Here is an 11,605-nt window from a genome sequence, read left to right as displayed (position 1 = left end):
GCTAAATCCTTCCAAAGCCTGAGGGAGCGGGGGCTCGCTGGGGGCTCACCACACTGCCGGGGCTGGGGGAAGAGGCAGGTAACGCTCCCAGTGGTGGGGGATACAGGCGCTGTTTTGGGTGTCCCCTCAGCACCCAGTGGGGACAGGCTGGGGGGACTGGGGAGGGTTAATGCCTTGGGGTGATTAAAGGGCTCTAATCCCCTGGGGAGTGCGGGGGGGGGGGTGTGTATGTGTGGTGTGAGGCTCTAATCTGTGTCTGCTGGCCTGGTTGGAAGGTGGTAGCTCTGCTGGGGGCAGCCTAAATCTACACCCAGCCCCTCTGGGGGGTTTTGGGGTGAGCCCGAGCCCCAGGGTTGCATCCTGGGCTGGGGGAAGGCAGGGGGGATTGGTGGGGAGAAGGTTGCTTGTCCCTGTAAACTGATGGATCCTTGGCCCTGTGTGGGGAGCGAAGCAGGGGAAAGCAGGGCAGAGAGGTGTTTCAGCGCGGGGTTGGTGATGGTCTTGCAGCTGGAAGGGACTGGGGACCCAGCATGGTGGGGTCAGGGTGTCCCCAGGGCTCTGCCACCCTGCCCACTTCCCAGGGCTATTTTTAAGCCTGTGTGTGGCAGCTTATACACGGCCAAGCTAAGCCCTGCTGCCACGGCAGGCGAGGGTGGGGGCATGCTGTGCCTGGGGGGCTCAGCAGGGCTGGAATGGTGGCACCACAGCTGCACCGGGGAGGGTGGGATGGTGGCTTCCCAGGGACAAGGCAGGGCTGTGCTCTCTGCAGTGGCTGTGGTGTGCTGCGGACCCTCAGCCCCGGCCTCTGCCCAGCATCTTTGCTTCCTCCCCTTCTGCTCACCGTTGTTTTGCACCCCGAGTCTCCAGACAAGCCCCTCTACCTGAGCAGACGAGTGGTCACAGAGGTCTGCAGCTCAAATGATGCCCAAGTGACAACGTGCCACCAGCTCTTCGGGGGACGTGCAGGCTGTCACTCCCCCCTGGAAGCTGGGGGAGCCCACTTCAACCTGCCTCATCCTCCAAAGTCGCGTCCTCTGCGGCAGCACTGCTGCGTGCAGGTAAGCCCCTGTCCCCTCCTTTTCCACCCTCACTCGCTTGGGCCCAGCAGGGTGTCCCTGCCTGGGACAACGTGCCATGCCGTGGGCTGGGGCTGCCCATATGGGTCAGGAGTGGGGGCACCCGGCCAGTCCCAGGAGCATCTTTTGGCTCTTTGCCTGGTCAGAGCAGCCTGGGGACTGGTTCCCTGTGGGAGCTCTGGTTGAGCCCTGCCGGGTTTCCCCTCCCCAGCCCGGGGCAGGGATGTGGCTCTGGGACAGACCCAACTTTGTTTCGGGTTGCCAGGGCGAAGGCTTTTCCCAGCCGCCCATGGAGGCGGGGGAGCGCGCTGGCGTTGCTGGGGGACCAGGGATGCCAGGCGGGGAGCTCATCGGCTCCAGAGCAACCGGCCGGGCATGGGGAGCTGCAGCAGGGACGGGGAGGGCTGCACAGTTTCACTGTGCCCGCCTCAGCCCTGGCAGGGGTTAAAAGAAATTATTTTTCCCACCTTGGCCACTTTAGGGGGGAGCAAATCCCACCTGAACTACATTTCTCCTGCTAGTCTGACCTTGCTTCTCTGGCAGAGGGGTGAAAAGCTCCATGGAAGGAGCAGTTCACCCGTCAGGTTCTGCAAATCTTGTTCTGGGGGACAGAATCCATTCCTGCCTGCAGCAGGTGACGAAGAGCATGAGGATTAGTAGCCCTCGTCATGGTAATCCCAGCTGGAAGTAGAGCCACTCTTCACTTTACTACCACACAAAGCTTTTGCTACAACTAAATCCACGTTAAATACTTGTTGTTTAAAATACCATGATACGCTGTTCCCACACTTAGTTTTAATATTAGTCCCAGGAATAATGCATTTAAATGAACTAAAATTGGAAAACTAAAACCCCCAGGTCCTAAAAATACAGGCACAGCAACACTAAAAATTCCACAGTCTACCAATCTCCGATAAAAACGCCCCTGGGCAAATCTGAAAGCTATTACCTGATACTTTGTAGTTGCAACAAACAATTTCTGGTCTAGAATTAGCTGCTATTACAGTGGGAAAACATGCAGGAGCGTCAGTTATCCTCCTTTACCTTCTGTCCTCTCCTCTTACCAAGCTTCCCTGCTGTGGATAACATGCTGCATAGGGCAGGGAAGGTCAGGCTGAGCTAGTGCATTAAAAGGTCTGTCCAGTGGGAGTCAGGCAAGTGCCTCTTCAGCAACAGAACTCAACTGTATCACAGCAGAGTGCGGCTGGCCAACTCCTGCCCTAAATATATCTGTCCCCAGTAAGAGATATTTTTTCCCCCATTCATCGTACTGGAGAGCAGCAATTGGAGCCTTCAGGCTCAGGAGAGCAAGTCCTGAGCTTCTTGAAGAAAGGGATCGCTACTGTATCTCCTTTCAGTTGTGTTCTCCCCCTCCTTGCTTTCATAAAAGCAGCCTGGTAAAATGAAGTGCAACATCGCTTCACTGACGGCCTGAGGTTTACAGGTCCACACTCTTAACAGGCAGCAGCGTGCCAAAGCACGGTCCTGAAACTCAGCAAGGAATTTTGTCTCAGCAGCCTCCTGCAGCTGCCAGTTCCCCCTGTTAAGCAGCGATCACGGTTAGGCTCTGCTCTAGTCTTGGATGGCTGGTATCAATAATTTTCATCACGTTAACAGTACTTGCCCTTTGGTTGTGCTCACTTGCTCACTTTCACGACCCATCAGTGTCCCCCTGCAACCCACCGCATCCCAGAAAATAGGGTTCAGAGTCTCTGCTGTCCTTTACAACTTCTAACCGCCCTTTCAGCAGGCAAAGTGAGCAGCTGAGCCACACTGCTTCCACATAGCTCTGGGGAAACCTCAGATTTTTTCATCAGTTTTTTTATTCAAGAGAAAACAGACTGAGATACCAGCACGCTGAGACTGCCTCTGTCGAGCTGATGAATCCTGATCTAAGGGCAGTGGAAGAAGGAACAGTGGGTGTTGCTTGTTCAGAAACTGGTCACACCAGGAATCAATTAACTGCTGGTGATTTTAGGCTTTGCTGGAACAGTGTGTTAAGGTTACAGTCATTCCTGGTCAAGCCTGTGAATTAGTGGCTGTTTTCCAGGTCCAAATTTCAGGCAGTATTCCTGGCTGATGCAACAAGGTGCGAAGTTGACAAGATGACAAAGTACCCGAAGGAGACAGATGAAAACAGTTAAGTGCAGCTTGGCTCACTAGTGTCCTCCACACCCAGACCTCGCAACAGCGTCCAATTCGTCCCTGGAAACCAGGCCTGTGTCTGGATGTGTCTGTCAGGTCTCCAGCACCCCGGCTGGCAGCTTCAGTTCAACATAGCTCTTCTCCTCCACATGGTTCGTCTGTTCCAGGAGCCACCGTCTCTCCTGGTCACTGACATCCAACCTCAGCGTCACCTCTTGGAAAACGCTGTTCACAGCAACCTGTATCAAACAGAGGAAAAGCAGCTCAATCCTGGCCACCGGGCAAACGCCACTCACGTTCTCTGGGTAGAAGACGGGCTGCTACCGCACCTCCTTAAAATGAAGCTTTTTGAACATGCAGATACTGGCTTCATTTTCCTGACCAATCTTAGCCTCAAATTTGTTGATCCCCAGGTTTTTTACTCCTGCCAAAGAAACCAGAAAGAAAAGCGTTTCTATTACCTGCTCAGCTGCTACATCTATGAAAGCACAGGATTCCAATTTCTGGGGCAGATGCACCCTTTACTACCCTGTCTGTATCACTGGGAATATCCCCACTGTACTACCGTTCCCATGCACTGAGCCACCCTTACCATAGGACATCATCATCAGAGTTGCCTCCTTGCCAAACCCTCTGCCTCGGTAGCTGGGCTCTGAAAGAGAGAGCCACAGAAGTCAACATCCAGTTATGAGACAAATCAGCCATTCTGGACACTTTTCGGAAGAGACTGTGAGGTGGACCAGCAAAGGATGCTGATCTGGGCTGAATAGCCATGGTAAAGCAATAAGAATACAAAGCTGCTGTACGTAACATCTGTCTGCAGCTGGCTTTAGCCCCAGCGGCAAAGGTGCAAGCTATGAAGCAGAACTTGACCTGCAATCATAATTTCAATTTCGCCCAAAGTTGGATCCTCAGCGTCGGTGAGGAAGAGATTCACGTCCCCCACCATGCAGTCCTCTTCTGCACGCGCCTGCCCAGACCACCGCTCCCTGTCCAGCACAATGAAGGTGCACTCTGAGAAAAACAAAAACGTAGCAGCTTTTGTCAGGGCATGCTGAGAATTATTCACAAATTACTGAAGGATGAAATGAAAGGCATGCAATGGACAAAGGAACAACAGCTTCCACACGTTAATGGTGAGGAAGAGCTAATAATTATGCCTCCCATGCCAAGTGTGCCTGCTCCCACCCCTAGAAATACAAGAAATACTCTAAAAAACCCGTTGTGGGGGTGACATAGACACGAACACCAGAAAGAGCCTACTTAAGAAGCATGAAAACTTTCACCCCATGGCTGAGGTCTCCCTGCCTTGTCCCGCTCTGCAGTAAGTTTGGGCAAAGAATTGTTTGGTGCACAAGAGACTGAGACTAGTGATTCACCTAGTCCATATTATTTTTGCTTTTAGTAAGGCTTTTAATGCCAGCTAAGACAAATGTTCCAGACTGAGGTCTTTGCCAGCCTCAGTATTTTGCAGCTCACTATATTTCTACCAGGCTTTTATGGGCAGTGATTCATTAGCTGTAGGAGAGCCAGGGAACTAATTCTGTCAGCACACCTCAACCAGGTAATTATAAAGTCATTCGATTTCTCAAGGAAAAATACAACCCCCTTCCACCTTTTTACGATGATCAGACCTGGTGAGTGTTGACTGTGCAGCAGTCAGCAGATAATGCTGTGGGAAGTAAATCTCTGCTATCTTTGAAAAACTGCACACATAAAAAGGACACCAGCAGCTCCGGACGTTCTCTACTTCCCTGAGCATATACCAGCTATAAACAGAAAGCCAGTTCAAAGCTACTGTTGTAGAAGGTCTCATGTCCCGTCTGCTTCAGCAAATACAGCCCGCTCACTGGGCACTCTCAGCTCATCGTGGGCCCTTTACAGGACAGAAGGGACCTGCTCATCACTCCCACCCACCCTTAGAAAATGTTTAAGATCCTCACTGTCTGCGTCATCCCGCCAGCTGCGCTGCATCTCATACTCCTGCTCCAGGCTGAGGGGTTCAGAGGCGGTCAGGCGCTGCAGCTCTTCTGACTGCATCCACTCATGGTACCTGACAATGAGACCCAGAACCAGCTCACTGCCTGAGCTACAGCATCACAGTCTGATTTCCGCAAATGTTCTGAGGATCAGGCTGTCATAGACCGGTTCTGGAAAATCTAGCCTGGCATTCATGGCAACTTAAAAGTATCCACAAACCCCTCTCCCTTATCTAACACAGGAATCGGTGTTCTCCATGGAAATTTAGCAAGTTTGTCCATCCTGTAGTTTGAAGAGTGCCTGATGTAAACGATGTTTTTAAAAGTACTGAGCATGGAGTTCCGGTGCATTTCATCCCAATTGAGATTGGATACAGCATCTCGAGGGCACTGACAAAGTGACTAATACTGGCATTTTGTGCTGAGGCTGCAGCTGCCAGGCCAACACTTTACAAACTGCCTGCACGCCTGCTTCTAATTTATCAAACATCCATCTGGCTTTACACATTGAAGTTTTGCTCTTCCACTGCCATCAGGGAAAGACATCAACGAAAAGAAAACTGTCAGCGGTTCACTCAGACAGGTATTTCCCTTTCTGTGGGTACACAGTGGCACAGATGAAGTTTTCTTTGTCAGCAGACCTGGTAAAGGGGACGGACCTGCCAGGGATGCTGCTGCAGGGCACACAGGGCAAAACTGATTGCCTTTCTACGAGTGTTCTTTCTGCTGTGTGGTTCCTTGGGGGAAGAGGGCCCTGCAGCTCTCCAGCCAACACCCTTTCTGACCACCACATTCCCTTTAGAAAGAGAAGTGAACCAGACAGCACAGAGTACCAGAGGAGGACAGGAACCACATACCGGGGCACGTGCGCAGAAGTGTATGGCACCAGGGTCACCCTCTGTCCTTGCAGCACAGTGTTCTGGTTAATCTTCATGGCCTCTGCACTGAGAGAGAGACCCGTGTCTCCAGGGAAGCCAAGGGATGGGACAGCTCCCCGAGGAGCCCTCTGGGATCCAGCGTTGGCCGCTCTCACGTGCAGACAAGCCCCAGCTCATTCCAATCCCCCACACAGCAACCTTTCCGCATTCCCCTGCTCCCCTCCACCCAGGGCAGGGCTGTATCATTGCCCTCAGGGACCCAACAGCGGCAGGGGGTCTGCCCTGACAGGGGCCACTGAATGCTTCATGACCCAGGTGGTGGTGGAGGTGCCTTGCTCTGATGCACCGCAGGCCCTGGGGCTGGGGGAAGATCTGGGGCATGAAGCGGGGATCAGGGTCTGAGGGGGACCCCCGGGGCTGAGGGGGGATTGGGGCCTGAGGGGAAATGTGGAGCCTGAGGTGACCCCCGGGGCTGAGGGGGTTCAGGGCCTGAGGAGAGATCGGGGGCTGAGGGGAACCCTGAGGCCTAAGGGGAGATCGGGGCTTGAGGGGACCCCCGGGGCTGAGGGGAACCCTGGGGCCTACGGGGAGATCGGGGCCTGAGGGGAGATCGGGGCCTGAGGGGAACCCTGGGGCCTGCGGCCATCCCCAGGGCTGAGGGGAGATCGTGGCGGAGGGGAACCCCGGGGCTGAGGGGAGAACGGGGCCCGAGGGGAGGCAGGGCCCGGGCCCGAGGGGGCCCCGGTACCGGAGCAAACCTCTTCCTGCCGCGCCGCCCTCCCGCGCACGCGCAGAGCCCCGCCCACCGCCCCAAGCGGTGCTGGCGTCATCGCCCCGCCCCTGCCCCGCCCCTGCCCCGCCCCTGCCGCGCCGGCGCGCACGTGACTCTAGCACCCAATCGCCGTCGGTGCGTTGTCCCCGCCCCCGCCCCGGGAGTCGGTCACGTGCGCGGAAGGGCCCCGTGGGCGGCGCCTGCGCTCTAAGTGTCCCCGCGATGAGGGAGGTGGGGCTGCCGGCACGCGCCGCCGCCGGTCAGGTACTGGGGGGGTCCCGGTGTGGGGTCGGGTCGGGTCGGGTCGGGTCTGGTCGGGTCGGGTCTGGTCTGAGGCCTGGGCGTCCCTGTGAGGGAGAGCGCGGGGTGACGCCTATGGGGGTCCTGTAGGCGGGGTGAGGCCTAGGGGGGTCCTGGTGTGGGGCGGTGGTGGGCCGGAGAGACGAGGCCCTGGCCGGGGGGTGAAGGCCGCAGGACAGCGGGGGGCTGTGGGGGCCCTTGGGGCCGTAGCGGGCATCAGCGGGGCGGTGGGTTTCCCTGGGAAGGGCCTGTTGGGAGGGCAGCGCAGCCGGGTCGGGGGCAGGCCCCGGGGGGAGCTGGGAAGTGGCGGGGCCGGGGGGCTCCGGAGGCCCTGAGTGGGCCCCTCCCGGGCTGAGGCGGGTGCCCCGCACAGACACGGCCTCCCTGTGCCCCTGGTCGTGCTGCTTGCTCTTGGCTTGATGAGGTTGGCCCCTGTGGTTTCAGTTGAGGTCCATTGTAGAAGGTGATGTTTGGCCTCTTCTTCGGAGGGCTGGACTGGCTGTGGCTGGGGTGAGCTCTGCTGTCCGAGTGATTTCTCTCATTTGGCGTTAGTGTCTGTAAGCTTACCAACTGTTTGGGTTTTTCAGTAGTGCTCTGAGCTGGTGAAGTTTGTGCTGATGATTTGTCACAGTTGGTACAGCTAAGTAGGAGTATGTGTAGAACTATGAGAAATTTGGTCAAGCTCTTAAACAATTCATCTACCCCTGATTACTTATATACTCTGAAACCTTTCAGAACACTTGGGTTCTTCCTCTCCCCTGTAGTTTTTCGAAGGCAATGTTAAGTTTCCCAAATAATTCTGCTTTGGAAACCTTGATACGTGTAACAAAACTTCTTGTTTGTTTGTTTTTCATAGGTCCAGTATTTTTATTTGTCTGCTTTTTTCTTTACTTGAAAGTATGATGAGACACTGTAGGCTGGTTGGTTTTTTTTTACAGCTTTGATTTGTAGGAGGCATGTGCTAGCTAAGAGTAGTAGCTTCATGAGACGCAGCAGTATGAGATCATCCTCAAGGCAGGCATTCTTCCTCTTGAGCTTTTAGTGTCTGAAACGGCCCCTCTGGCTGTTTGGGGAAGGTGACGTTTGGTCATCATGTGCTGTGAAAGGGCAGAGCCTTTTGGTTACTTTTAAACTAGTTTAACGGGTTATGAGAACTTTTCAGTAGAGCATTGAACCAAGTGTTGCTGGTGAGTGGGGTATATCTGTCCGAATTGCAAGATCTTGCTGAAATCCTCTTTTGTTCAAATATTAGAAGACCGATGTCCAAAAGCTGACTCCTGAGTTCCTCCTCTTTCCAGTAAAGCTAACACAACTTTATGATGTTTCCCCAGGTTAAAGGCAATAGAAGTTGAAAACACACTCCTCGCTTTGCTCTGAGTCCCCCACCGTCTTCAACATGGCTGGTGGCATTACTGACACAGGAGAGCTTTACTCTCCCTACGTAAGTACTGCTGTTTGTGGTTTTGCTGACAAGTCTTTAAAAAAACTCTTTCCTCAATCTTGTGCTCTCATTTCCTGCTTCCCCGTGGACATAACATCAGTGTTTCAAGAGATGATGGAGGTCAAAGGGTACTTAAAAATGCTTAGTACTTGTAGTTTTGGGGTTTTTTTTTTACATCACAGATCACTATATATACTATAAAGGGACAATGTCTGCTTAAGGCATAGTTCTAAAAGTGTTAAAAAGAGCTTCATGCCCCATACCAGCTCTTGCATCCTTCTGCCCACTTTTCTTACGTTTTGTTAATGTTTCCATCAACCCAAATTGTCACATGAAGCTAGCATAAATAGAGGGGATTGTAACATGGAAACTGTCCCACTCTGCTTCTCTCTTTTGGCTTTTAAGACATTCAGAGGAAGATGTTATATAAAGTTTACTTATTTGTAGCTATTGTAGTAATTTGTTTTAAACCACTTCACTTATAACCAGTAATCAAGATGTTTCTTCCTTGTAATGTGGTGTCCTGTGAAATTTCAGAGCCAATTACTGTTTTACCATGTTACTGGAAATACTGGTTTTCATAGCCACGGGTGCTCATATAGCGTCAGCTCTTAAAAACAACGCTCTGCAAACATTATTTTTTTTTTTTTCTGAAGTGAACTCACTAAATATAGAACCAGTCCTGAAATCTGTGTGTTGGCTTTCAAATGCCTTAAAACTTTCATCCCTGTGTTAACGATTGAATTTAGAAGAACTGGGTATTAGGTTGCAGAAATAGGTCACAACTGAGAAAACGGAGAACAAGACAGTAACTGGGACATCTGGACTCCAAAGATTTAGTGTCACCTGCTCTTACGTTGCTATGTTAATGTTGCATGAATTTCCTAAAGTCTAGTCTCAAAGGCTATGACTCTCTTCTCTTTCCCTTAAGATGTCTAGCCAGACTGAATACACAGGCACCGTTCTCGTTGCTGTCTACTTGACCAAAGTCAAGGAAAATCACCTGAGGTGTTTTTTTCAAGAGTCCTTCACTGAAGAGTGAGTCATGGCCCTGGGCACTTGTGTTGTGCTCAGGGAATGACTGCTCTGCCAGCTGAATGAAAAGAACTTTCCTGCAAGCTGCAATGGCTGATTTTTTTTTTTGTTTGTTTGTTTTTTTCCATCCTTGTGGGAGACCTGTCAAAAGATGAATTTGCTGTGCTTGTGTCAGTGAATGTAGGGCAGGAATGCTCACAGGATCTCTGGGGAATAGTTCTCCTGATATTAATTGCTCCACACCCAGAAAAGTGTACTCGGACATAGTTCTTTACTGGCTCTCCTCTAGAGAGACTCTGACCTATAAAAAAAAAAAACAACTTTGGGGCAATTTTTGATCTTTAATTCAGCTAAGTTGATAGTCTGAGGCGGGGGTGGGGGGGGTGTCCCTGTCCAAGTGCACAGTTATCTTTTGCCCCCAGGCAGGAAAAAAAGCTCATTGCAAGAGAGGATAAAATCCTTTCCTTTCCAGAAATAAACTCCCTTCTTCAAAGTGTACTCAGCTGCCTGCTGGTAAAATGTCAAGCAGGCTTTGAATTAGAATTCTGTTTGGATATTTCCTGCTTGATTAAGAATAAAAAAGAACAAGAGAATCTGAACGGTAACTCATGTACGTAGTCATAACCACTTAGGTTCAGATCAGAAAATAAGGAAAGACCCCAACCTGCAGTTTAGACCCTTCTGGTAGAAGGCAGTGGATTTGACAACAAACAAACAAAAAGCTCACGTGCTTTCTAACTTTAAAAGTTGGGAAGAAAATAAATTTAAAAAATAATCAGAAAAATGGAGAGGAGTGTGGGTTTCTCCAGAGATGTGCTGACACTCACTTTGTTCTCTTTGGTTATCAGTCCCCTCCTGTATTCATTTATAGCATGGGCTTGCTCAAAGATTGCTCTCTCCATTTAAATCAATGTGCATGTGAGGTGTCTTGGATGGTCTCTGGTGCAGTTGCAAACTCTCACGTTGGATTATGTGGTTGATTGCAGGTTGGTCTGGTTTACATGTTCAACCTCATCGTTGGGACAGGAGCCCTAACCATGCCAAAGGCCTTTGCGACGGCAGGGTGGCTTGTCAGCCTCGTTCTCCTAATGTTCCTGGGATTTATGAGGTAGGAAGTGAGTATGTGTCTTTAGGAGGTTGAGGGGCTTCAGCTGGGTGGAGCTGTAAGGACAGTGCTAAGACTATTGCTGCTTTTCTGAGTGATCCAGTCGGTCTGCTGCTCGAGCGTTGGTCTCTGCAGTTGTGTTGCCTGTGGACCTTATTTGGAGGGACGCATTTTCTGACTGCCAGCAATATGGTACTGCATCCCATCTCCTGACTGATAGGAAAGATGTTTTCTCGAGTCCAGAGTCTTCTGGGACCTTTCTCTCAGCTTCCTTTTTTGACACTGTCCTCCCTGTGGGTACATCCCATGCTTGCCTCTGTCATGGATCAGTTTCCCAAACACTAACCAAGTCACAGCTGACACAGGTACATTTCTCTGCTTTGTGGCTTGCAGATGTGATGCAGACCTGTTATGTTAGTTTTCTCTTGGCTCTTGGTAATGCTCTGGGCAGCTGCAAGAGTGTCAGGAAAACAAATTACTGTATAGCCAGGCCTGTCTTATTCCCCTCACACACCTTTGCTGCTTGAGACCTTGGAGCCGGTCTCATGATTTTCACGCTGGCTGGCCATGAGCTTCTGCCCAGATGTCTCCTTGCTGGAGCAGCAGGTGGAGCTGAAGGCTGTTGATACAGCACTGATGTCTAAGTAGTTATTAACAGAATTGCCATCTTCTGTTGGACTGTGAATCCCTGCTTGCTTTTAAAATAAAGTAAAATAAAGTCCCCTCCTGCTGTTTGTAAGAATGGAATTTAGAAGTTCCTGTCTTGTTGGTAACCAGTTCTGTCAGCCAGAATGTGCCTTTGATTTGGAGGCAGTGCTTTTCAGATCGTTAGGTGCTTCTATATAGAGGTACTGTACAGTCAGTACTGACAGTA

At 51.3% G+C, this 11,605-nt stretch overlaps 2 protein-coding genes across 7 annotated transcripts in view; one reads left to right on the top strand and one right to left on the bottom strand.

The window, feature by feature from the left end:
• Positions 1–1,766: 1,766 nt before the first annotated feature.
• Positions 1,767–6,919, bottom strand: NAT9 (N-acetyltransferase 9). 5 transcript variants are annotated; one of them, XM_074607742.1, is made up of 7 exons: positions 6,837–6,914; positions 6,058–6,144; positions 5,165–5,274; positions 4,095–4,235; positions 3,814–3,873; positions 3,551–3,645; positions 1,767–3,460 (listed from the first exon to the last, which is right to left on the bottom strand). In XM_074607742.1, the coding sequence occupies exons 2-7, from the start codon at positions 6,132–6,134 to the stop codon at positions 3,314–3,316; spliced, it is 630 nt and encodes a 209-aa protein (XP_074463843.1). In that variant the 5' UTR covers positions 6,135–6,144; positions 6,837–6,914; the 3' UTR covers positions 1,767–3,313. The 5 variants fall into 5 exon arrangements, with proteins under 5 accessions (XP_074463843.1, XP_074463846.1, XP_074463844.1 ...); XM_074607743.1 differs by having other exon boundaries at positions 1,816–3,460; positions 6,058–6,139; positions 6,837–6,913; XM_074607744.1 differs by having other exon boundaries at positions 1,816–3,460; positions 6,827–6,862.
• An 81-nt stretch (positions 6,920–7,000) lies between these two features.
• The window catches only part of TMEM104 (transmembrane protein 104), a 45,620-nt gene continuing 41,015 nt past the window's right edge, over positions 7,001–11,605 (top strand). For both annotated transcript variants that reach the window (XM_074607549.1, XM_074607548.1), the window contains exons 1-3: positions 7,001–7,114; positions 8,482–8,591; positions 10,613–10,734. In XM_074607549.1, the coding sequence (XP_074463650.1) occupies positions 8,547–8,591; positions 10,613–10,734 (167 nt within the window). In that variant the 5' untranslated portion in view covers positions 7,001–7,114; positions 8,482–8,546. The remainder of the gene's footprint in view (positions 7,115–8,481; positions 8,592–10,612; positions 10,735–11,605) is intronic.

Source organism: Larus michahellis, chromosome 14 (genome assembly GCF_964199755.1).
Source record: "Larus michahellis chromosome 14, bLarMic1.1, whole genome shotgun sequence".
Classification (NCBI taxonomy): Eukaryota; Metazoa; Chordata; class Aves; order Charadriiformes; family Laridae; genus Larus; species Larus michahellis.
The sequence above is the reverse complement of the archived record's forward strand: the minus strand, read 5'-3'. Positions and strand labels throughout refer to the sequence as shown.

Excerpts from the sequence above, each read along its gene's own strand:
- NAT9 (XM_074607742.1), bottom strand. The coding sequence starts at position 6,134 with ATGAAGATTAACCAGAACACTGTGCTGCAAGGACAGAGGGTGACCCTG. Across the intron at positions 3,874-4,094 it reads AATTGAAATTATGATTGCAG|AGCCCAGCTACCGAGGCAGA; the intron begins GTCAAGTTCTGC and ends TCTCTCTTTCAG. Across the intron at positions 3,461-3,550 it reads AAAAGCTTCATTTTAAGGAG|GTTGCTGTGAACAGCGTTTT; the intron begins GTGCGGTAGCAG and ends TGTTTGATACAG.